This window comes from Trifolium pratense, linkage group LG5 (genome assembly GCF_020283565.1).
Source record: "Trifolium pratense cultivar HEN17-A07 linkage group LG5, ARS_RC_1.1, whole genome shotgun sequence".
Classification (NCBI taxonomy): domain Eukaryota; kingdom Viridiplantae; phylum Streptophyta; class Magnoliopsida; order Fabales; family Fabaceae; genus Trifolium; species Trifolium pratense.
In genome coordinates this window covers 53,991,380-54,013,080 of record NC_060063.1, presented here as the reverse complement: position 1 = coordinate 54,013,080, position 21,701 = coordinate 53,991,380, and the positions used below count along the sequence as shown (strand labels likewise).

At 34.0% G+C, this 21,701-nt stretch overlaps 2 protein-coding genes, 1 long non-coding RNA gene and 1 pseudogene across 3 annotated transcripts; 3 read left to right on the top strand and 1 right to left on the bottom strand.

Annotated features, from left to right (window-relative positions):
* Positions 1-327: 327 nt before the first annotated feature.
* On the top strand, positions 328-2,978 carry LOC123886899 (annotated as a pseudogene).
* A 5,525-nt stretch (positions 2,979-8,503) lies between these two features.
* LOC123884897 lies at positions 8,504-10,149 on the top strand. Its single transcript, XR_006801015.1, has 4 exons — positions 8,504-8,764; positions 9,271-9,338; positions 9,584-9,626; positions 9,712-10,149. It is a non-coding gene; the product is annotated as an uncharacterized LOC123884897 (long non-coding RNA).
* A 3,133-nt stretch (positions 10,150-13,282) lies between these two features.
* LOC123884896 lies at positions 13,283-14,965 on the bottom strand. Its single transcript, XM_045934121.1, has one exon. It carries the CDS (start codon positions 14,771-14,773, stop codon positions 13,508-13,510), a length of 1,266 nt encoding a protein of 421 aa, XP_045790077.1. The 5' UTR covers positions 14,774-14,965; the 3' UTR covers positions 13,283-13,507.
* Positions 14,966-17,393: 2,428 nt separating this feature from the next.
* On the top strand, positions 17,394-20,816 carry LOC123885278. The gene is made up of 3 exons (XM_045934555.1): positions 17,394-17,849; positions 18,536-19,832; positions 20,164-20,816. The coding sequence occupies exons 1-3, from the start codon at positions 17,565-17,567 to the stop codon at positions 20,385-20,387; spliced, it is 1,806 nt and encodes a 601-aa protein (XP_045790511.1). The 5' UTR covers positions 17,394-17,564; the 3' UTR covers positions 20,388-20,816.
* The last annotated feature ends 885 nt before the right edge of the window (positions 20,817-21,701 follow it).

The window sequence follows — 21,701 nt, the reverse complement described above, 5'->3', positions numbered from 1 at the left end:
AACTCTTGTTTGGATTCACGTTGGCTAAGTAATTTCAATCGAAACAAAAGGCCTTGTATTGTATGTGCAGTAAATTTTGCCTCCTCATGACATGATAGTGGAATTTTGTTCTTTAGTCTTCCCATATTGTTCCTGGGCCCCTTAAACTTCCGATTTTATCTTTAAACCCAAATTAAAAGATATGTTTCGAACTACTATAATTTTGTTCGTAAGATAGAATTTGTTCGGTTAAGTTCCGATCCTACATTTCGAACTGATTTAATATTAAACAAAAGCTTCACCTTTTCACTCTTACTTCATTTCCCTCCCAGCTTTTGCAGTTTTCAAATGACGGAAATGTCACTCCCCCACACCAAAATTAGTACTCATTCATCTTGTCTCACTCTCATTCTCAAACTCAAACCCTTGCATAACCACTCTTCTTCTTCCCCATCTTCCAATTCTACCCTTAAACAAGACTCTATCAGTGGCAGCAATGATGATAATTATCCCACTGGTGACTTTGAATTTAAGCCCGTTACCGGCTTCGACAAATTCATCATCAAGCTTAGGATGCTAATGGCTGACTCTTCGGAGCACGTTCAACACGGAAGCATCTTGAAAATCACTTTGCGTGGCAAGGTTTTTCATTCTCCCTCACTCGTTACTATTTATAGCACATTTCTTAGTTTTTCATTTTTCTTTGCATTTTGCATGTCTATGTAGATATCCGAACAGTTTCTGCCCGAATTTAGTGATAATTTGTTGAAAGCAGCTTATGATCCTCGTATTTCTGGCGTATATCTTCATATTGATAATGTAGATTGTGGTTGGGCTAAACTCGATGAAATTCGAAGGCAAATCGTAAATTTCAGAAAATCAGGTAGGTGGCATCACAATCACAACTCTGCATTTGAAGAATTTTGTGTTATTAACCATTCAAGTATATTATTAACCTTGATAGTTGATGATGCTTGTAGGAAAATTTGTTGCAGCTTATCTCCCTTTGATTCGAGAAAAAGAATATTACATTGCCTCTGCATGTGAAGAAATATATGCTCCTCCAAGCGCTTCTGTTTCTTTGCTTGGATTCACTGTTGAAGGGACATTTGTCAGAGGTATGCTGATTATACTATTCCTTGCATCTTTTTAAACAAAGTTTGATGTTGTTGACGATGATGCCGCTGCAATATATGTTAGTACTTAATACAGTGAAGTTGTATAAGACAAGTTATAAATAGGGAAAGTGGTTTATTAATTAAATTCTATAAACCGAGATCCCCTTCTCGCTAGAACTGAGGATACAGAAAATTAGATTACTAAAGTCAAGTTCAAAGATAAATAGGGAAAGTGGTTTATTAATTAAGGAGAACACTGAGGAGTAATGGAGTTAGACTACATCAAACATAAGATATGACCATGTCAAAAATTATCATAAATAAAATAAATAATAGTTGTAATTTTTAACTAAAATATGTTTCCACATTTCTCACTTAAAAATATGATACACTATATATTTAAAAATTAAAACTTTTGAAATATACAATAAAAATTACAACAGACTGGTGGCATATCTCCTTACTACATTTATAAAACTTGCAATGTTAGTTACTCAAAAGTAGTCATAATGCTTAATGGTTTTTAATACAGGGAAATTTGTTGTCAAACCCTGTTAAATTTGTTGATGTTTATACTTTATACTTAAGCGTAACACTCGTTTTAATTCTTTCAGGTGTTTATGACAATCTTGGAATTGAACCACAAGTTGAAAGAATTGGCAAATATAAAATGGCAGGAGATAGACTAATCTGTAAAACCATGTCTGAAGATCATCGTGAGATGCTGACTGCATTGCTGGATAATATCTCTTCAAATTGGCTGGATAAAGTCTCTTCTGCTAGAGGTGCATTTGCATTTTATGTCCTAATTGTATCTTAAACAAGTAAACTAACTTTTGGGCTTATGCAAATTCTATACAGGAAAGAAAAGAGAAGATGTCGAGAACTTCATAAATGAAGGTGTCTATCAAGTAGACAGACTGAAAGAGGAGGGTTTCATAACAAGGATACTCTATGATGACGAGGTACATGCAGTACTTTGATATATTATGTGATTGATTTCTTGCATGTGTCGCGGAAGTAGTTGCCAACTTGATTAATATAAATCCTATTGATAGTTAGGACAAAGACTAATAACCTAATAGGTGCAGTGCAGGTAAAGAGCCCACCTAAGAGACCACCTAAAATTCAAAACCTATCCTAAGAGACCACCTAAAATACTCCTTATTATGTATAGATAATTAACCATGGCTATGAAAATGTTTTAGAGGATACACTCAAAAGAATGAGAAACAAAAAATGTTTTGCAGGTTATCCCTTGGTTGAAGAAGAAACTTCAGGTGAAATAAAAATAAAAAAAATCTGCCCATGGTTTATTTCAGGTAAATTTTCCTTTTATAGAGTAGGGACCTTCTTCAAATATGCCAAATAATTCACTAAGCATAAGCAGATTGTTCATTTCTTCAAATACAGCAAATACTCTGGAGTTCAAAAATGGACTGTTGGAATATCAGGTGGTAAAAGAACTGATAGCCGTCATCCGAGCCTCAGGGACCATCAGTCGTGTTGGTGGCAAAGGTATCGTTGGAGAGAAGTTTATTTTCTATGACAGTCAACTGAGCATGTGCCCTTTGGTAACTCTTATTGTGGTCAGGCACTCAGCTAACATCCATTTTTCTTTATCCCCTTGCCCGAGGAGTTAGGATCTTCTCCGTTTCTCAAATGGAGAGGATCCTAACTCCTGCGTGATGATAGTTGTGTAAGATATCCCTAGAGGCTCCTCACTTCTTGCTGTTGTCTTGTATATGATCATTTTCACTGAGTTTTATGTCAATTACATTTTGAACTTATTTTGATTAAAAAACTATAGTACTTTGAAATATCATTTGAATGGTAATCATATGCAACCGATGGAAATTTTAGCTGAAAAGAAAGAAATCAATTGAGCTCTAAAACTAAAATAATATGGTACCATCATGAACTGTGAAGGTTCCACTTGTGTGTTTTCCTTGGGGTTTGTAATCTACTAACTTGATGACGTAACTTACTCATCTGTTAGTTATGAGTAGGAGGCGTTAGCCACCTATAGGAGTCTTGCTCTGGTCAGATTCGGGGTCATTTCCCTCTCTGTATTTTCCATTTGTCATTGAAATCAATAAACAATCACTCTCAAAAACCTAGTCCTACTCCTACCAAGGTTTTAAGCCGTGTAGGCAATTCTCTTGTTGGAGCAGACCAAACACGTACGGAACTACTACAAGACTTGACGTTTTCTGATGGAATTCAAGCGCGGATGGATGAAATCATGTTTCATAAACCGGAAGGATATCCATCTGCCAACTCTATTTTAATGAAAGATTACCTCAGTTCTATGTGGAGGGGGAGGAAGAGATTTTCTTCATGGTATAATAACTAGTTTAAGGAAAATTATATTAACATCCCTTAAGTTTTAATTAAATGTCACACACATCACCTATATATAGTTTTTAAATGATCATTGACCTCACTTATTGACTACACTACATCTTAAACTACAAAAATTATTCACAAAGTTAGTCTCTATCTCCAGGTGCTCTTCTACATTCTTTATGCATTTTTTGTGCCATTCTCTTGTTAAGTTTTCTGTTGGGCCAATGGAAATGATGCTCAGATTATTTTGGATTCAATGATAAAATCAGGGAATAAATAAATGATATATTTGTTTATCTAATATTTGCTAAAAAAATTCCAAAACTGGCCCTTAAATATGAAACTCTATTGTTAGGAGAGATATGAAGTGTGGATTATTTACATGTCCTAATTCAACTTCAGCTTAGAATGTTGTGATCACATGTCCATATCTTTGTGATCACACCATATTTGTGTCTAATGCATGCTTATCAAAACAAAACAAAAAAAACGTGGTTCCTAACGTTTTATCGGCCCTAAGGCAAATGTAAAAAATAACTTATTTCATTTAATATGTTTTAAAAGCACAAAGTAATGATAAACCACAAAAGTACATAACAATGGATTAGGATTGCCTGCTGTAACTGTTCACGCAGTTACACGCAGTAAGAAATCTCAGCCGTCTAAAAGCAATCGGACGACTATGATTGATCGGACGGTTTAATCTCAGCCGCTTATATTGATCGGACGGTTGGAAATGAGTACTGCGTCAACGCAGTAACAGCATTTAATCCATTTCCCATAACAATAGCATCTGAAAATTGATATCTTACCGAACAAAAATGAATCGTTTTGCAAAACATAAAGGGAATGTTCTACATGAGGGGTTTGTAAAACTTCTACTATTTAATTTGTTCTTCGTAGGTCAATCAGATTAATGAAATAAAGTATAATTTTTTATAATATAGTAATAATATGTATATAAAAAATTGTATCCCTACATACATGGACCCTAGGCTATTGGTTTCTTATATTTATTTATATATATTAGCTATTAAACGAGAGATTCACAACAAAGAAATAATAAAGAAAATGGTAGAGATAAATGATATGCATAATTTGCTAAAAAATAAGGAATTAAATACATTGTATTGTTTGTTTTTTTAAAACAATTTTAAAATTAAATATAGTACAATATGTTTTTTATTTTATTTAAAAAAATGTTGTATTTTGTTTGATTTTAAAAGTATTCTTGGTTTAGGAGTAAGAGAAAACTGAAATTCTTTTCTCCAAATGAAATACATTGACAATTTTTTGTTCTAAGTACAGGTTGTCTAAAATAATTTTTTGCCACCAAATATCATATAAAACAAGTTATTCAATACTTTAAAAAAATTGTCACGTTTTTCCAAATACTTACTTATTACAAATCAAACCAACCGAAAAATAAGTATAAATCTTGGACCGAATGATACTAACGAGTTGTTGCACCTCTTGGTGAAGAAATTTTTTCTTCTCCCTATGACTCTCTTTTCCCTCCCGAATTACCAATTTTGACTTTGAATAAAAATTTCGAAATTTTTTGACCTTGAATAAAAATTTTGAAATTTATTTTTTGAAGTTTTTCTAGTTCAAATTCGAAAATTTTTATTCAAGGCAAAAAAAAAATATCGGAAAACGCATTCCGAAGTTTTTTTTTGCAAGGGTAAAAATTTTAGGGGGAAGAAAAGATGTGTAAATAGTAAAAATTATATTTTTGTGATGTCTTATTTAGCAAATAAATTGTGGAACGAGTCATACCTATACTATACCTCCTCAGTTGAATGCCAATATACCTCCTCAGTTGAATGCCAAAATTAAATTACTTAAAATTTATCCTTTGAGTAATTCGAAATTTTAAAATTTTAAAAATCGGTCAAAAATATAAATATGTCTAGAAGATTGAAAATATTTGATGTCAGGATAACAAAATCTATGCGTTCGAATCCAGCATAACTTTGACGAGATTTGAATTCAAGTTTAAATTTTCTCTGATTTTAAAAGACATGGTACCATTATAAACGGTTGGTGGTGCGCTTCTGTATATTCTCCTTGGGTTTTGTAATCTACTAACTTGATGACTCGTGTCAGTCTTGGACAAGAGAAATAATATTGAGGTTACCAAAAAATATACTACAGATCTGGGGGCATGGGTATTTCGGGTACTTCAATATAGTCAAATATGTATAGGCTTATACTATTAACATGGATGTTGTAAGTTTGTTCGCAAATTCTTCTTTTTTAGCGAATTTAAATTTGTATTTCATTTATATACACTATCAATTTGAATGAATGAATATTGTTTATTTAGTATAAAAAAATCCGAAAATGTCTTTACTCTGAAATTCATAAGAAGCAGTTTCTTCGAGTATTTTGAAATGCAAAATCATTTATAATCACATCAGCATTAATGTTTCCCAACATATCCTTCTCAATTGACAAAGTTGTCAATTTGTTCAACTGAGATATCCTTTCATGAGGCGTGTGTTATTGTTTTTATTTTATAATAACACTATTATCAAAATATGAGTATAAGAAAAATTTGGGCCTTGAAATCTTGGGCCCCTGGTGTCTCGACACTTGTAGCTTTACCTCAGGGTCGGCCCTGCTCTGTCTTTCATTCCATTTAATATAATACCAAACAAAGTATAGTGGCCGCTGAATCAGAAAACCCTAACAATAAATTAGTCTTGTTCTAATTAAACGCTGCATTCATTTGTAAAATCTGATTCTCAATATTCACAGATTTACGAAATCTAAATACAAATCGATTTATTGAAAGGTGTGTATACTCTTCGTCTCTCTATGTTTTATTCGATTATCCCATTCTTGATTATTGAAAATTTATGTGATCTTATATTTTAATTGAAACCAATTACTATCATATTATCGCAATTTTAGTTCAGAGATAATCTTTTTTGGGTATGTGTATTATTTGAGGTTGGTCATTTTTTGTGGTGAAATGTCTTTGTGATAGCTTTAGGGTTTTTTGGATTAAATGTTTTATGAAAGCTTTAGAGATCCGAATTGCATGCAGTCAGGACAGATCTGGTTGTCCAACCATGATCGAACGTTCCAAATTGAAAGAAAACTTGATCGAACTACATGATTACTTTAAATCTAGACCATCTGATCTTAACCAAACAGTCTGATATGTTCTAACTGTATAACTGCATAAAATTTTTACTATATGCAATCCAAATTCAAAGCTTTATGGTAGTCTTTGTAGAAGGCACATTGTGTATTTCAACATCAAAAGTCAAAACATCAATGATTTTCTTCATGTGAATCTTTGCAGAAAGATTCACATGTAGTTTTTGAATTCTTGAAATGACATATTCGTACCATTTAATTATTGAGAAGTTCTACATTAGATTAGATTATATATGGATGGAAATTATTTTTATAAGCAGTGAGCAGTTTTCACTTTATAAATCGATTTTATAAGATTTAAGTTAGGTCCAATTCAAATTTTAATATCGTATTAGAGGTATATAATCTAGATTTAGTGGGTAACTTGCTATTAGGCCACGCTTGAGATGTAGACCTATCTATCTTGGGTGTGACAGGTGTGTTGAGAAGTCTCATATTAGATGAGATATGACCTCATGAAAATGTGTTTGTAAATATTGACCAATTCTTATGTTATAAGCCGATTTCATATAGATCCTTGTATCGAAAGTCTCTCAAATGTAGTCAAGAGTCATGTTCCCTTAGTAATAGCAATTGTGCAAGTATAGGATGTGAGAGACTTATAATTGAGGAGAAGATTGTTGGGTTCAAGTGTGAGTGGTTAGTCTTACATCAATTATGAATGAAATAAATATTAGATATATAAAAGAAGTGACTCATATACATAATGTTTTCAAGTTATAAATAAAATGTCGGTCTCTCTATCTCTCTTTCTTGAATACCAAAATGGCTCTCCCATAATCTCTCTCAAGCTAAATTTTCAAAAGAATCTTATAATTAAAAACATATCAGGTAATTTTAACCACCAAAACTTGAATCTGGAACCACCCAGAATCTTTTATACCTTAACTCCTTTTAACCCTTAGTTTAAACCAATTGAACTATCCAACCCGTTAAAACTCATATTCATACTTAGTGGACTATATGTAGCTACTTTTAATTAATTGTAGATAATTCACTCAGTTTTCTAAAGGCAACCTAAGCTTCACTTAATAAATGTTCAAAAGAATAGACTTTTTTTTTGTCAAATAGCCTTGAACCCAGTCCCTTGCATATATAATGCAATGTTCTGTCAATTGAGTTAAGCTCACGGGACAGACACTTATATATTTTTATTTTGATGAAAATGGACACTTATATAAATTATAATGTATTTCATGTAATTTTTACTTAATGAATGAATGTTGAAAAGAGTCTATTACGAAGCATGTTATTAGCTTTTTTTCTCTCGGAAAATTATTTTGATGTTTTTTATTTATTATGCATTCAAGATGGATCACATGGGAGCTAATAAAGATCAGAAATTCAATATAGCTTTTACTACACTCAGGTAACTCTCTCCATTCTATTATTTCCTCTCTTTTGCCTTATGTTTAAACTTGATCATGATATATACATTTAATACAAAACATTCTGTTTTATAATTGATTGTCATGCCTTATGCATGTGATTGAGTTTCTCTAAAATATTTCAAGTTCTCCTTGGAGAGGAAACATAAAAGTATTGAAATATACAAATATCTGTGATTTTGATGGTTGGACTTATTTCACTTGCCCACCCACCCTAGAATGAGCCTGAACTTATATTGCTCAACTTATATAAGATGTTTTCTCTCCGACCCCGTCTTTCTTTTCTATCCCCTAAATTTTTGTTTTTGCCCTTAGGGGTACTTCAGTTTGTACAACTGAATTTTTTTGTCATGGTTTAAAAAATTCGGTTAATATAAACCGTATAAACCGAATTTGTTTTCATTTTTCTCAAATCACAACAGCCACACCATGTTTTCACGACCTGCTGCTCTGTTTCTCAAAAAAATAAAATTTAATCCTTTTCTCAACTACCTCTATCACTATACAACCACACAACAACTTCCACCTTCATCACTATCTCAAATCACAACCACCACCACATCCCTACAAAGCACAACGAGAACACTCCGGCGACGGAAACTCCGGCAAGATCTCCACAACCCAAGACCAAGAGGATCCTAATTGAAATACAAACAATCCTAATTTTCCCAAAGGATCTGTTTTGTTAAAACAGCAAGATCTAAAATTGAAATACAAACAATCCTAAATTCCCCAAAGGATTTGCTTTTTTGAGAGAAGGTAGAGAAAGGTTTTGCGTGAAATTTTCTTCGGTTAACATAAACCGAAATAATTTTGTGTTCCAATTTTTTCAGTTCGTAAAAACCGAAATTTTGTGTTTCAATTTTTTAGAATTTTGAAGGGCAAAATAAGATTTTAAGGGTATAAAAGAAACGTGGGAGGTCGGGAGAGAAAACATCCTTATATAATCGTTGTATCATACATAAATTTGTTTATACCATTAGATCAATAGATCTCATCATTAAATTAAATGAGATATAATGAAATTTATTGATCCAAATGTGAGAATAATGTGTGCATAATACAACGCTTATTTTACTTATGCATATTAAACAAAGCCAAATTTGATCTAGACATTAATATTCATTTTTCTCCTTTTATGTTGAAAATACTCCTTTGATAGTGATTTAATTATCAGAGCACATAAATCATTTAATGGACAGTATATATTTACTGCTAGTTCCTTTTCTCAATGTTCATAACTCTTTGTATTCTTCATTTTGTAGTGATCTGGAAAAACATCAAAAGTGTGATGCAGAACTCGCAAGGCATCTTATGACTAAGCTTGAAAAGAGTAAGAGAAAAATAATAATGATATGTGCACTCTGTTAACATTTGCATAATTTTTATTTTGTAATAATAAACAAAAAGCTAAATTAAACACACTTTCTAATTTCCTTATCTTTATTTTATTTTTTTTACCTGTAAACAGTAGTAAAATAACTACCAGTAACGTGATACTTAATTAGCATTGTGTCGGTGTCTGTATAATAGTTTTATGCTGACATCTAATAAGAGTCTACAATTTTTCCCATATAGGTGGTGCAAAGAAGACCAAAACTGCAAAGCCAAAGATGCCCAAGTAAATTAAAAAACATGTGTTATGGGCTAAAATTTGTTAAACAATTTTTCCATAAAGTAAATGAATGTGATCTATGTATGTGTAGGTGCATTTTTGTCAAAGCATCCGAATTGGACGAAAGCAGCGCAAACCAAAATGTCAAAGCATCCGAATTGGGTGAAAGCAGCACAAACCAAAATAAGCGCAAAAGAGAAGCTGATAATCCCCAAGACCGTCCCTTCTATCAGTTCTTTTAATAAGTATTTCTTTGGACAAAACTTGTATGCAGTACAATGGGTACTATTTTTGTTGTGTTTTTAGACCTGATCAAAATAATTTGTGTGACAGTTATGTTGTTTTTTTAGCAGAGAACAGTTGGAACAGTTCATGCCTAAGTTTTTGTCCTAATTTTTTCTCCTCTGTTCTTTTGATTGAAGAGGTAAAGTCTGTCTATATCTAGTAATGAATCATCCCATGTTCAAAATCAAGAATTACCTGTCAGCTAGATTTCTAGGACTACATCGCTGAAACCAACCACAGCTTCAGGCTGAAAGTGTCTTTGCATCAGATTCGACATGCAATTGTTTATACTGCACCCAAAATGCATCACGAAAATAAAGATATATAAATAAATGACAAATAATAAGTGTTCTTAGTTAGATCACAAATCATGAAATTTTGATATACCTCTACAGAGCTAATCGCGTCCTTCTACTCAAAATTGCTGTGATCGGGAAGTTGCAACTGGATGAGTTGAAGAGTTGGCGGGGAAGCCATTGGGGATGTGGTATATAACGGCATTTCTGGTAGTATCCAACATATCAGACAGGGCCACTTGAAGAGAGGAAACTTTGTCTTCAAGTTGAGCATTTTGTTTGGTTGATTTGTTGGTTACATTCCAACAAGTAAATGATCCTTGTGGACAGTTGACGGTTCAGTGCCTGCAAAGTGCAAACGATCCACTTGATATTGCAGGACTTCAATTTGTTGCTGCTTTCTCATTCGCAACCTGCGAGCAGATTCTATGTTCGAGAACATCCTTTTCTTCTTTCAATCATCAAGGAGAGCTTTTGCTTTACCAGAGTTGTTGTTGATACTGTTTGATGATGTCTTGGGAGAAGATTTATGGACTGAAATCTGAATAGGACTGCCGCTGTTGTTAGAAAGGTGGAGTTGGTATTACTAAAATGGAATATCATGTAAACCTTGAGAGGGATACATATGGGTCAAAGAATCACCTCCATTTTCCATGTTTTGGAGGCTTTTGTTCAAAATGGGTTTCTGGGTTGGGGAAGGATAGTAGAAGTGTCAATGAAGCATTAGGATTGAAATTCTCAGGTGAAGAGAGAGTAGGGATTAATAGCCTCGAAGATTTTTCAAAGATGAGATTAATTAACGCAGATGACACAAGTATGTAAGGGAGTTTCTTGGCATTTAAGTTTACTTCTGTATTTTTAGATAAGTTCAGTGCCGTAGATAATCTTGGTTCTGTAAACTAGGAAAAGAATACAAAGGTGACCACAGTTAACAACAAATAATGATTAGAATATACACCTTTTGCTCTGCAAACTGATTTGAGGGAGTGACATACAGACACAAGAAATTGAACAATAAGGCAATGCAAAAAAGTAAAAAAAATCATGACCAAGTTTTGATACATTATCAGGTAATTAATAGACATTGACTTTTGGACTATGTATGCCTAAAATGTAGTTAGCAGCATATATCCAATATCAGTACAATGCTGGCTCTTAGCTTTGTGACTCTATCTGCAATTCTTTTTTCAAATTCTGTATATAATTTCTATAATTCTACCCTAGAATAAATGCCAATCCGTGTTAATTACATCTATACTCAGCCCAGGGATATATAAGAATGACTGCCGTGCACAGTATTTAAGGACATAGTCTAAAAATGAAGATGTCGTGCGCAGTATTTTCACGTTCTAAATTAAAGACAATGCCAGATATTATAGGGAAAGGAAAAGAAAAAAAAATGCATTTTTAGCTGCCTACAAGGACTATATATCATCATAACTTCATAAGCTATTACTATTAAACTTCCATTTTTCCCTGGTGGGCAATGACGATGAATCATTAACTTAGTAGTTATGCCAATCAAAAGTCTAATATCGCTGTAATGATGATTCTCATGATCTGATCTATGGCAAGTTGCCAACACTTAGCTCCACTGTCAAGTGGAGTTTCAAACAGGCAACTTTCCGGCTTCAGGCGTCGCATATGGATCTTTTAGCCAATTTGTGGCAGAAGATAGTCTAACACAAGACAGAAAATTGTAAGTCAACAAGTTTCTGGTGTGCTAGTGACACTCAGGTTTTGATATGTTTTAAATGACTCAATTTAATGAGATAAAACCAACATACTAGTAAACAATATATGCAAGACACATACAAAATAAATGCTTAAAACTGCAAAATTCAAAGTTTCCTAAAAAATAGTTTGCAAAACCTAGTAGTGAAGATATAGAATGCCAGACCATATGATTGGACCAAGGGTAAGTAATAATACTATAATAGTACATTGCAGAAGGACAACGTTTAACTCAGTTCGTTATCATTGGGGACGGACAGATTCACTGCAGAATGCAGATAGAAAGAGCACACAGTCAAGTGATCTCGGCCATTAGATGAAGATCGTATGGATGCACGATTGTATAACGGCAGAGAATCCAACTCCTCATCGTTGTGCACTAGAAAAGATAGAGAACGTCTCCTCTCTCATGCATCTCTATAGTCATTTTTATTCAATAAACTTCTATAAAAAAATATCATTGTTTCTAAAGTGAGAATGGACACTCCTGGTAATAAATTCATGATTACGAATCTTAAGCGAGTAACTCAATTATACAGAAACATAACAATAAAAATCCACTGTTGGTAAGATAGGCCTCTAAGAAAGGAATGAATCTCGTGTTCATATCAACAAAAATACTACTTTTGTGTTCCCTCATTAATATCAGACCAAAATACTCTAAGAAAGGAATGAATCTCTAGGTGTTCATTATCAACCAAAATATCAGACTGACCGACTCAAAGCAAAAATGTCATCTTTGTATTCCCTCGTTAATCCAGTCTTAGGTAATTTCACTAAACATTTGAGTGTATATGTAACTAGAATTCCTGTTGCTAAAAGCATAACATAACTGCATAAGTAAAATGCTAATTATAGTATTATTATACAAGAAAAGTAGGTATGGCAGTCTCACCGCGCCTAGCCTGCTGTAAAAACAGGGAAGCCATAAACCTGAACTCCAGTTGTCATCAAACCTTAACCCTGCAATGAGTCAATGACAAGTGCTAGAAAACACACTAACCGGAAAAAGCGATTCTGGTAAGAATTGTTTACTCAGAGGCAAAAAAAAAACCACCAAAACCAGTGAATACAGAACGAAAATATAAGGCAACCATAGCCACTATTAAACAACAGAACAGAACACCAGAAGAGAACCAAAAACAAACTAATAGGCCAAGTTAGTCAATTTGTATATTGACATGTGAAACTCAGAATGCTGAATCATGATCAAATAATTTTAAAAAAAAAAACTCCCGTCCCTCCCATCATTCTGGTTGTTTAAGGTTGTACCTGATCACACTTCAGAGTTCTATACATACTGAAAAAAGATAAAGATAACAATCCATAAGAATATGAACATTAAGATAGCAGAACAAATGTATATATTCTTTAGAAAAATGATTCAGTTTTATGATGTATCCCAAAATACAATTGGAAGATGAACATACTTATACTAAAAATCTCCACATGAAAATTCAAAAATTAACGCACATGCAATTTTTCAGGACAAAAAACCTAAACTCTTAACAGCCTAGCAACAAGAAACTGTGAAATCATATCCAAGTATCCAATCCTAAAAATGACATATAATCAAGCGCTCCGGGCCAACATTGGGGCTTTCCTACGTTCATAATCAGCATCATCAGTGGGGAACTCATATCGACAAACGGGACAAGTATTCCTAATCCCCAGCCAAGGCACAATACAATCACCATGGTAACGATGAGAACACGGCAACAACTTCACCTCTTCTCCAACAGAAAATTCATCTTTACAAACGGCACATAGCGCATTGTTATTCTCCACATCATCTTTGGTCACAACCTCATTAGGAAGGTTCTGAACGACGGATACAGAAGCCGGAGGCCTACCGGTTAACGGGTTATCATTATCTGTGAATTGAGCAATCATCATCTCATACTCTGCAGTGTAAAAGTAATCATCATTCTCCCCAAAAGGCTCTGCAATTACATGATAAGTTTCAGGGCTTGTGCCTATATTATCAGAATCCGAATTCAACAATACTTGCCACTCAAGATTTTCCATTCCTCCACCAACCCTCATCATCATGTTAACCTCTTCTAGATCTTGTTCTTCTTCTTCTACAATAAACGGAATAGCGCGACCTGAACCGGAATTAACCGACCTATTATTGTCGTCAATGGGAACCATAACATCCCTCTCATCTAAACCACCGTGAATGGGAACCATGTTATTAAGAAAATCCCTCTCATCTAAACCACCATCAACTTCCTCCCACTCAAAATCTTCATATATTTGATTATCCTCCAACTGAAGTGAATCCCAACGGAGAGGAAAATTCGCAACTTCATCAATTACGTTATTAAAATCTTCTTCATCAGAATGTACACAGATCCCATAAAACACATTATTTCCTTCAACATCTTCTTCACAATCGGAATCCGAATCAATTTCAACAATACGCAAACCGTTGATCGGATCTGATCCAGAAACCCTCGTATCAGGAAAATCATCGTCTTCGTCGTCATCATCATCATCGACGTTGTTATGGATACCGAAATTGAAATCGGAAGTATTGAAACCTAAATCAAGACTTAAACTATCGAAAACAGAGTCGTTTATCGATTGATGTATAGGATCGGTATGATCGATGACATGAGATTGTTCCACGCGTTGTTGGAATAGATCCATGACGAAAGTTTCACGAGAAAAGTGGTTGTGGTGGTGGTGATTGGGAGGGAATTCGGGATCGGAAGAGTATAAATCAAAATCGAAATCGAAATCGGAAGGGGAAGAAGACCAATAGGGTAAAGGGATTAGGGTTTGATCATCGTCGGGTTCGTGGTGGTGACGGAGATAGGTAACATCAGCCATTAGGAATGTGTGAAAGTGAGTTTGAGTTTCAGGATCTGTGCTATAACGCGTGAGGATGTGAAATGACGGATATGGCCTTGTGAAAATCAATGTCCGTAGCTTGAAGGTTCCGAAATATGAGGAAGAACGGCGTCTCTTGCTCTCTTACGTACACGTTGTGTGGTGTTACCGTTTTGTTAGATTAGATATCAAAATCCATCCTCACTTGAAGACTTTCTATATTTATGTGGACCTCCTTTTTCCGTACTCCTCTAGTTTCTTTTCTTTTACAAAAAAAAATAAAAAAATTGAGAGAATGAATGAAGTTGTTACTTAGACTTACTGTGCTCGCAGGTTGGTTCGATTTTGAGCATAAAATTTATTCTAACCGCGAGATAAAAATGCATGTGTGTTGGTTTGGTTCGGTTAGTTTTTAAAAAGTTATTCAAACCAAACCAATGCGGCTTGAACTGGTTCGATTGATGCGGTTTACAGCATAACATTTCAGTACCAAACAATTTTAAACATCAAACAAAAAACTTGAATTTTCAAAATAACATTACAGTATCGATAAAAGTTGTTTATCCAAAAATAATATTTATAATAAACTAGCGGGCCAGACACGCGCGTTCTGCTCCTGCTTGTGTCTAACTTATGTCAACAACAAAAATATGTCTTATGTTATGGTGAGTTTGTTAATAAAAAAAATTGTGCTAAAATAAAAAATATTTGGGCTTATGTTATGGTGAGTTTGTTAATAAAAAAAATTGTTGCTACTAAAAAAATTAAGAGTATTGTTAATATTATGAAAAGTTCACACCAAAACTCATGTAGTGGGAGTTGAACTCACGCCCTCTTTGGTACTGAACTCACCCAAAAACCAATACAACAACATTAATTTCATGTTATGAAATCGCAACAACAATATTTGACTACTGTTTATTTACTTGATGGGCATGAAAAAAATATTGAGGCCCCCGAAATTTGGATGCCCTGGGTTGTGGGCCTGCTTGCCTCCGGGCGACCCTGCAATTGGCAGATTTATAGAATCTCAAGATGACATTATTTATTCAAATGTGTGTATAAATCTTCACCTCTCTATATTTCATTCAATTATCTCGTTCTTGAATATCAAAATTATATATAGTCTTATATTTTCAGTTGAAAAGCAATCACCGTCATATTATCACAGTTTTAGTACAAAAATAAAATATCAAAATATATATGAAAAACATTATTTCTAATGATTTTTTTTTTTTATGATTTATGATAGCTCTTTTAAGCCATATATAATTAGTTTTTAACATAAAAGGCTTCAAAACAAACCAAAACAAAAACCTTCTTTAACCACCGCCGGCCCTAAAACTCTTTTTGATTTTCTTCTTCTTCTTCTCTCACCCATAGAGGGGTGGTTTTAGGTCAATTTTTGGCCTAAAATCACCCCTTTACATTTTTTTCTTCTTGCTTTTTAATACAAATAAGTGATTTTCACATAGTTTAAGTCTTATAGTTTTGTTTTCATATTTGCGATTTTATCCTTTGTTTTGATTTTCATTATTGTTGTCCCGTCTTAGTGCGGAGTATTGTTGTCCCGTCTTAGTGCGGAGTATTGTTGTCCCGTCTTTGTGCGGTGTTCATTTGTTTCAGGTTTGAAGATTAAGGTTGATCCAGTGCAGATCCAATCAATGACTTTTGTACCATCAACGCTACAGATCCGGCGACATGGATGTTCCGGAAACTTCAATATAGTCAAATATGTAGGCTTTTGCAATATGCCGTTTGATGCTATTAACACGGATGCTGTGAGTTTGTTCGCAGATTCATCCTTTTTGTTTTTAGCGATTTTGATTTGTATTGCATCGATGTACTCTTATCAATTTGAATGAATGAATATCTTTTATTTAGTAAAAAAAAAAAACATAAAAGGCTTCAAATTTTAGATCAATCTATTTGGTGGGTTGTATATATAAGGTTTTATCAAAGGTGTTAGCATACATGTTGAGAGTAAAGTGAAATTTGAAACTCAATTGACTTTCATCAAAGAGAGAAATTCTTAATTGATCATGTTAAATCATTGTCTTGGTGTAGTGGTTGAAGATAAAGATAAATGTTTAAATTTTGATTTAAATGCTCAGTGGATTCAATCTCTTATTTGTTTATGGGTCACAATTTAAAGTTTTATTCTTCTTTTGGTTGTTGGTAGCTTTGGGTGTTTGTTTTTCTATGAGTTTTGTAGTTGAGACGCATGTGGTTGATTCATGTAATTTATGTGATTTTCTAAGCATCACAATTTTGCACGAGTGCCCTATTATTATTAACCATATGCTATCAGAGTTGCATAAGAGACAAAAAAAAGTACGATTACAATTTGTATTGTGTCAAAATATTGAGGCACACTAATCGCTCTTCTTTCATCGTATTAGTTCATAATCCTCTCATTTTATTCCATCGGAAGATATATATATATATATATATTCCAATTATAAAATAAAATCTTATCAAAATATATTTTCTAGTAGTGTATCTTTTCTTATCAAAATAGATTTTTAGTGTATCTTACCCTCACTATATTTAAATCAAAATATTCCAATAATATAAAATCTTATCAAAATATATTTTCTAGTAGTGTATCTTTTCCATCACTAAAAATCTCACAAATTGTAAGAGGCCCACACAAATTGGGCCTATTATATAATCCCGTTCGTCAAATTTGCATTGACCCATCACTGTTATTGTGCAAATCATCATCTTCATCAAAATTCACGATTTCCGAATTTCGATTCATAGCTCAGTTGAGAGGGTTACACAAACAATGTCGACTCCATTAGCTACCTCCAAGAAACGCCCAAAATCCCAAGAGAAAGATGAAGAAAACAATGATGATTGCTGCGGAATTTGCTACATGGAACGTGGAGTTCCAATCCCGGGGAAAATTGATTCATGCAACCACTATTTCTGCTTCGTTTGCATCATGGAATGGGCGAAACACGAATCTCGATGTCCAATTTGTCGCCAGAGATTCTCAAACGTTCGTAGACTCCCTAAAGATGGCGTTTTTTGTTACCATCGGGATATTAAGGTCCCTATTCGTGACCAGGTCATTCTCAAACCCTAAATCAAATTCTTAAACCCTAATTATTGAGCTCAAAATAGATGTATGAATGATCTTAGTTCTGTAGTTAGACTTCATTAAACGATGTTGCAACTTGCAAGTGACTCCACTTATACTGCATTCAAATTAAATGCCTTTCATAATTTTGGTATTGATAAATTATTTACAGTTGGTGATTAATGAAATTGAGCTAATAATATTTATGTAAATGCAATGTTGAGTTTAATTTTCATGCATAGGCAAAGTAAAAAGTCTTTAAAAGTGGTTATGATAAAGGCGTTTACGCTGACAGTGCATTGAAATTAAACGCATTATATTATGGAAAATGTTAAAGATTAAGTAGATGTTTGAAAACGAAACCCACAAATGACACGTGGCATCCTTTCCCCTTTGCTTAGTCTTCCCTGATATGGAAATAAATTAAGATTAAGTAGGAAAACAAGGCAAGAATTATTTTAACCAAGTCTTGTATGATTCTCTACTCTAGGATGACTCATTTGTCTCCAATTCCGTTCATCTCATCCTCTGCGATTGTGTCATCACTTAGTATTATTCTTTTCTTATAAGTTCAGCACACGCGTTTGTATTTTTTCATTTAGGAGGTGTTCGTAACGTATAGCATTGCTGTTATGTTATTAACTAATAGGTTGATGATTTTTTATGTCTTGTAGGTTTATCATCCTCATGGAAATATGACAACTGGTCCTGTCAATTCTAATGCTGAACTCAAATGCAGTATTTGCAATGTTGTGAAAGATGACAATCTTATAATAATATGTGATCTTTGTGACACTGCTTCCCATACATATTGTGTTGGCTTGGGCTACACCGTTCCTGAAGGTGATTGGTTTTGTTTTGATTGTGCTGCTGCTGCCCGGGAGACTAATGCTAATGATGGGTTAGACCAACAAAATGTTAAGCTAATGGCTGAGCCTGATGTAGTCATCTTAGATAATGTGAGAGGAACAAGCAGCCAAGTATTCAGAGGACCAATGGCATCTCCTATACAACAAAACAATTATCCGTCTTCTAGTATTCCTTTATTTGATAGAGTGAGTAGACCTGAAGGTAAAAAACCTATGTCGGACGTCCAGCGTGCGCAACATAAGATTCAGGTGCTTCGTGAAAATTGGAATTCTTTAAGAAGTGGTAAATTAAGTTTCCATAGCAATTCATTTCAATCTGGTGGCACAAGTAGTCAAAAAGAAGGTTCTAGTTCTTTATCACATGGCAAATTAGATGACTCACATTCAATGGCTTCCAAAGGCCATCCACAATCCACAGTCCAAGGTGCTCAATCTAGTAGTGCCTTGGAAGACGATGTTCGCAAAGCTTGGAAAATGTGGGATAGGGTAAAGGTGACAAAACAGACTCCTAGAAGAACTAGCAGCATTCCACAGGGAGTGGCTAATGATCCTCCATGTAGTGGTGCTAGAGAAAAATCATTCGCACCTCGTAGTTTCCCAGAGTTGAAAAACCAACAGCCCATAACATCAGACTTTAGGCACATCAGAATGGAGGAGCAGCGTGACTATTCTAGTCTCCAAAAAAAATTGGAAAATCACCGGTCTCCAATATTGGGAGAGAAAAGGCAAAGTAGGGTCACATGTGACGAGATGCTACAACACGTGAGGAACAATACTACTCATTCAGAAGGATACAGGCAACATCCATTGCCTGGAAAGGCCCATACTATTACCCACGGTGCTCCTTGTCACGAAGAAAGAAATGTTGCAAAGGAACAAAGACAGGCTGCTAACTTGGTAACTTCAGTAGGATCAGCACCCTCGAGTTGCCAATCTGGCCGTGTCTTCACCTCTAATAAGGATATGGGTATTTTCAATAAAGAAAAGACGTTGGCCAAAAGCTTTGGGAATGGGATCACGAAAAATTTTGAGGATTCAAAAACAGAGATCCAGTCTCTTGTTAAACTGAATCTGAAGTGGTTAACTAGAGATAAACAATTAGGTAAACTCATTTGGTATCCATTCTACATTCAGCATATCCATGTTATCATTCAATATACTCATCTTTCCATTCATTAGATGCGCGCACGTGTGTGTGTGTGTGTGTGAGAGAGAGGGAGAGAAAGAGTACCTCAATGCTAGACTTATATTCTACTTATTGTGGTTTCTCAATTTTCCCATGTGATAAGTGAGACCAAAATTGTTAAGAGAAAATTTTGTTGCTGTTGTACTTGTATCGGTGTATCTATGCTTTAAACTGTTAAACAGGTAGCATGTGTATGATACTTGTTAATTGAATGAAATTATTTGACATGCAGTTGTTTGTCATGCAGGTGTTGAAACCTTCAAGGTAGTTGCAAGGCAAGCCACCCATACCATCTTGGCTGCTTGCAATTCCAAGTACATCTCAAACTCAGTATGCAGCCACACTGACAATATTCTACAGATTCAGAATCCGAAGTCAAGTTTAATGTCCAAATGTTGCCAACAATGCTTTAATGCCTTTGTAAATGATGTTGTCAAGTCCATCATGTTGGAAAACATGGGTTGTTCTTGATCTACATTATTTTTCGCATTCTGTTTTTCCATTTTAATGATTATTGTTTTCAAGCAACTATGTAAAAAGGTTGCCCCTTGGCTCAGGGTCTCAGGGCAACCGCAGTGTTAACTTTATGTTGGAGGGTATTAGTTATAAACTCTATATAGGGTATAAGGTAACTTTTTGTTGGTTTGCACAGACTTATATAGGGTATAAGTTATTTATGCTTATGGTTTTAGTAAAATTACAATCTAGTTTGTACATCAGGAATTTCCATTATGTACTTGTATTAGGGGTTATGTAATTATGAATTGTTGTAGTATTTTTTTCTTTCTTTTGTTGTGTGTTTTGCTTTCTGTTTCTTCCATTAATTGAATTATGGAATTATAAGGGATTATGGAATTATGCATTTCAGTTTTTTTTTTTTTATTGCTGATTTGGGTGAAAGGACATGATGTTAAAAATTGTTTCTCACGATAAACTGGCTATTGAAGATGGTTTCTGCATTTTTTCCACGTTAGTATGGATATTGGTTTGCCATTGAGCTGCAGGAATTTGCTGGTTTATAATAGTGCATATTTCAGTTTGGTTGATGAAGAACTTGGTATTATATTGACATAGTTTTCATATATATTTTTTCCGCTGTTGTGATTTTGGTGCTGAATCAATGCATTGAACTTTTGGCGCTTCATGTAAAGCAAAAAGATAATTTGCTTTACTAACTGTATTTTTGGTTTGTAATGGATTCTAGAAAGAGGTCCATGTTGATGTTTAGGTAACATGTGTGGAAGAAAGGAAATTTATATGTTGCAAAGAACTGCCTAGGTCTTGCATAAAACAAAGGTAAAATTGGATAGTAGATTTTCATGACAGATATTGAAGCATAAAATATTTGCAATCAGTTGCAAATCAGATCCTAGCATAGTAGCATCAACCTGAGCCTCTTTTAACAAAAGTGGGTTCGTGTGCCGCATCTAAATTTAGAGTTTTTAGTTCTTGCATAAACTCAGTTCATATACATTACTAATTTACTTCAATAAAGAAAAAAAGATAGTGAACCAGACACTGGACTGAAGCTTAAATGAAAGGAAATGAAAGAGGAATTTTGAAATATGGAGTTGAAGATAATTTGGTCAATTTGAGCTTTTGGAAACCCAAAAGGAGGTTTAGCTTAGAACTATAGGGTGAAAATAGAAGTTTTTCTTTTATACTGTATTCTGGTTACAGTTGATAGATGCCATCGGCTTAAGGCCCACAATGAAACATGTGGTTTAACTTAGTCCTGAGATTCTAAGGCAACCAACCAATTAAATTTCTTTTTCTTTTTCTTTT